Raw genomic sequence first — 3,444 nt, 5'->3', positions numbered from 1 at the left:
TACCTATTTATTATGTTTACGTTTAGTATCTGCCTTTCCCACACACACATGCACTCAACCTAAAATATAATGCACCCATAAGCATTTTTGTCTTTGTTCTTCACTGATGCATCCAAAGTGCTGAGGACATTGCTTGCCATATTGTACTTGCATTCAACTGGGTAGATACTAGTTGAAGGACAAATAAAAGTCACGTATATAGAGGAGCACACACAAGTGTATATGGTGATGAGTATAGGAAACTCGGGATCCAACTACTTAGGAATAAATTCGGACAACATTGACAGGCTCTCCCATTTGCTGTATTTTTGGGAAAATAACTGAAGCTTTTAGTTTCCTTATTGCAAAATTGAGCATAAAATATATCAGTGTTGCCACGGAATAGCCAGATGAGACCATAATTATTTTGTTTTGTAAGGCATTCTTTTGAGAAAGTTTAGAATTTTCTCTTTACCTTTCATGGTCTTAAACTTTACAAATATGCCCATGTGTAGATTTTTTTTACTATATTATGTTTGGCATTGCATATCAATTTTGAGGGGGAAATATAATCTTGCTTCAAATGGGAAAAAAATTTCATTATTTCTTCAAATATCTCCTCCTGTGCATTTACTTATTTACTTTATTTTGGTGATGCTTATTATGTTAAAGCAATTTGTTTACCTGGATGTTGTCTGAGAGGGTTACACTGTGTGACAATTCAGCAGAATAATCAGTAACTGGTTATGTCTGTTCTGTTAATTAGCACTTTTTTTAGTTATATATTCTTTAACAATTAATTTTTGTATGTAGCATTTTCATCCAGTTTTTCTTATACTTTTTTTCCCTTTGTGTTTCTTATAAAATCTTCATCCTTAACTTCCAGAACCTGTTTACTGTTTGTTTTAAATTTTACTTTATGGTAAATTAATCATTTTTTATATGGCAGAAGACTTTTGTTTTACTTTATTTTTAGTTTGTTTTTCTCAGATATCTCTTAATTCCCCAGATATATTGCCTAACATTCCTGTAAATGTATTTCTGTGACTAAATATTAAATGCAGGCCGCAATTTATGTCCCTTCTACCATATGTCTTCAGTCATATCCTACAAGTTTGAAAAGTATCTCCTTCTTTTTCATACATCTTGATATATTTCTTTTTACATCTTCCTAAACCTATAGCAATTTAGAAGACTTGTTCTCAATTTCTAAGTGCAGAATTCTTTCTTATTTTTTCCTTATAAATATTCAATTTATTTTAACTTATTTAAGGGTTGTAATCAATAGTCACTTAATAAATTGTGTATTTGTATAGCTGAGTTACTCAAAATCTTTACATCTTTCGTTTTTTTTTTTTGCTCTATGAAGAAATTCGCTTTAACACGTACAACTTTAAGACTTGGCATACGTTACAACAGTGCATTAGGGATACAAGCTATAAAACACTTCCCATTCCTTTGGATTTTGCATATGATGGGTTTGCATCAGTCACTGCAGGTAGATTGAGCAAGCTTTGTTTTTGTGTTTGTTTTTTAAACATGCATTCAACTAGATGTGATTCTGAATAGATTAATACTCCGTTTTTATCATTATAGTTAGCTAAAAAATTGCCAGGCAGCCCACAAAACAGGATTTGCTGTAAGAACAACCCAGAGTCAGCTGGAGACTCATGGCGCTGGGACCTGCCGGGCGGGCCGCAGGAGTGCTAGCTAAGTGTCAGAGCATTAGGAAGAAAGTCCGGGCTGGAGGCGCCAGGCCTGCAGCACCAGCTGTGGAACCTCCATTATGTGACCGCACAGCTCCATCCTCAAACATCGCAGGGTGATCACCACTGAGGGGGCACGTAGCTGTAGGTGGGTGTTCCGGGGGCCTGATATGTGGGCACCGTGACTGGGTGAGGGGCGACAGGAGTTGGGGAGTGGGCAGTCAGCAGGGTACCTGCTGACATCGCCATAGTGGTCCCAGCCACCATGCCCATGGTGACCCCGTTGCCTGTAGGTGGAGGGATAGGTGCAGGGTACACCGTCGCCGGCATGCCATTGGGCTGCACCACCGTGGTGTGGTGGATGACGTGAGGAGGTGCTGCGTACAGGGGTTGTGTGCAGTATGTGCCTTGCTGTGCGTATGGGCTCTGCTGGGGGTAGGCACTTCGCACGGGGTACACGGCGGTCTGGTAGGGGTTGGGGGAGGAGGAGTATGGTGGCACTGCCCCACTGGTGGGGGAACAGGACACTTTGTAAGGTGTGCCAGGAGTGTAACCTGTTTGGAAGGTGGGGTTCGTTCCAGTGTACATGTTGGGGGAGTAGGCGGGAGCCGCTGCTGTGTAGCCCGTGGGGAAACCAGCTGGATAACCAATTCCTTTGGCATTTGCATAGGGAACCCCAGAGGAACCAGGGCTATAAATAGGATTCATGATTTCAAGAACATGACATCCACAACCAAGGCTAAGACAGGAGTCCAGATCAGCGCTGTCCAACAGCACTTTCTGCAGCGATGAAGCTCTTCTCCATGTGGGCCGTCCGATAAGCACCCATCAGCTAAAGTAACAATCGCTCCCCGCGCCGCGCGGGCGGCCTGGGCCTCGCTGACCAGCTCGCCGGCCGGGGGAGCGCCGCGAGGCCTGCTCCGATGCGGGGCCCGAGCCGCCAGGGCCAGTCTCCACCGCCGCCGCCGCCGCCGCCGCCGCGGGCCTCTCCCCTGCTCCGCGCCCGGCCCGCCTCTCCGCAGCCCGCGCGACCCGCCCACGCTGCTACATCTTTTGTTTTTATATATTCTTTGATATTTTTGTTTTTCTCCCAACATTGGAGTATGAAAATTATTTTATAAATGAATAAGTTGAAAGACTTATATACAGTCAATGCTCATATTTCTATCTTCATTTAACTGTTTTTTATTTATCACATAACTATATATTTATGAATGCCTTTCTCCATTTAGTCCATTTTATTTATTTTATTTGTTTCAAAGTGAATTTCAGACACTGGTACACTTTAGCCCCTGAACATCTGAGGATAGATATATAATATTAACTAATTAGAGTTGTTTGCTTATTTTTAAATTTTATTTCTATATTTTCAATTAAAAAAATTGGTATGTGAAACTACATATGCTATATTTTTACTTAAATACAGTCAGATACACAAATTTAAATGTACCACTCAATGAATTCTGGCAAATGCATACACCCACGTAGTGTGTTGAATTTATCCTGCAGAAAATTTCTTCCTCCTACGCCCATTCCCGTTAATCCTTGCCCCAAACCCCAGAAGTTTCCACATTGTTCTGACTTTTTACCACCTTGGATTAGTTTGTTTTCTGGGCGTTTATACTAGTGGAGTTCTATGGCATCCAGTTTTGAGTAAGAGTTCTGTCATTCTACATGTTTTTGAGATTCACCCATGTTGTTTGTATAAATACTTGATTTGTTGTTGTTGTTTAATTTAAACTCTTTTCTTTTGAGAGGT

At 41.3% G+C, this 3,444-nt stretch overlaps 1 protein-coding gene across 1 annotated transcript; it reads right to left on the bottom strand.

Moving 5' to 3' along the window:
- Positions 1-1,775: 1,775 nt before the first annotated feature.
- On the bottom strand, positions 1,776-2,393 carry LOC123289188 (myelin-associated neurite-outgrowth inhibitor-like). Its single transcript, XM_070503655.1, has one exon. The coding sequence runs from the start codon at positions 2,391-2,393 to the stop codon at positions 1,806-1,808; it is 588 nt and encodes a 195-aa protein (XP_070359756.1). The 3' UTR covers positions 1,776-1,805.
- Between the last annotated feature and the right edge of the window lie 1,051 nt (positions 2,394-3,444).

This window comes from Equus asinus, unplaced genomic scaffold (assembly GCF_041296235.1).
Source record: "Equus asinus isolate D_3611 breed Donkey unplaced genomic scaffold, EquAss-T2T_v2 contig_584, whole genome shotgun sequence".
Lineage (NCBI taxonomy): Eukaryota > Metazoa > Chordata > Mammalia > Perissodactyla > Equidae > Equus > Equus asinus.
Note: the sequence above shows the minus strand (reverse complement) of the source record. Positions and strands in the feature narration are given on the sequence as shown.

What these genes read in the sequence shown, in the direction of transcription:
- LOC123289188 (XM_070503655.1), bottom strand. Translation starts at nt 2,393, where the DNA reads ATGAATCCTATTTATAGCCCTGGTTCCTCTGGGGTTCCCTATGCAAAT.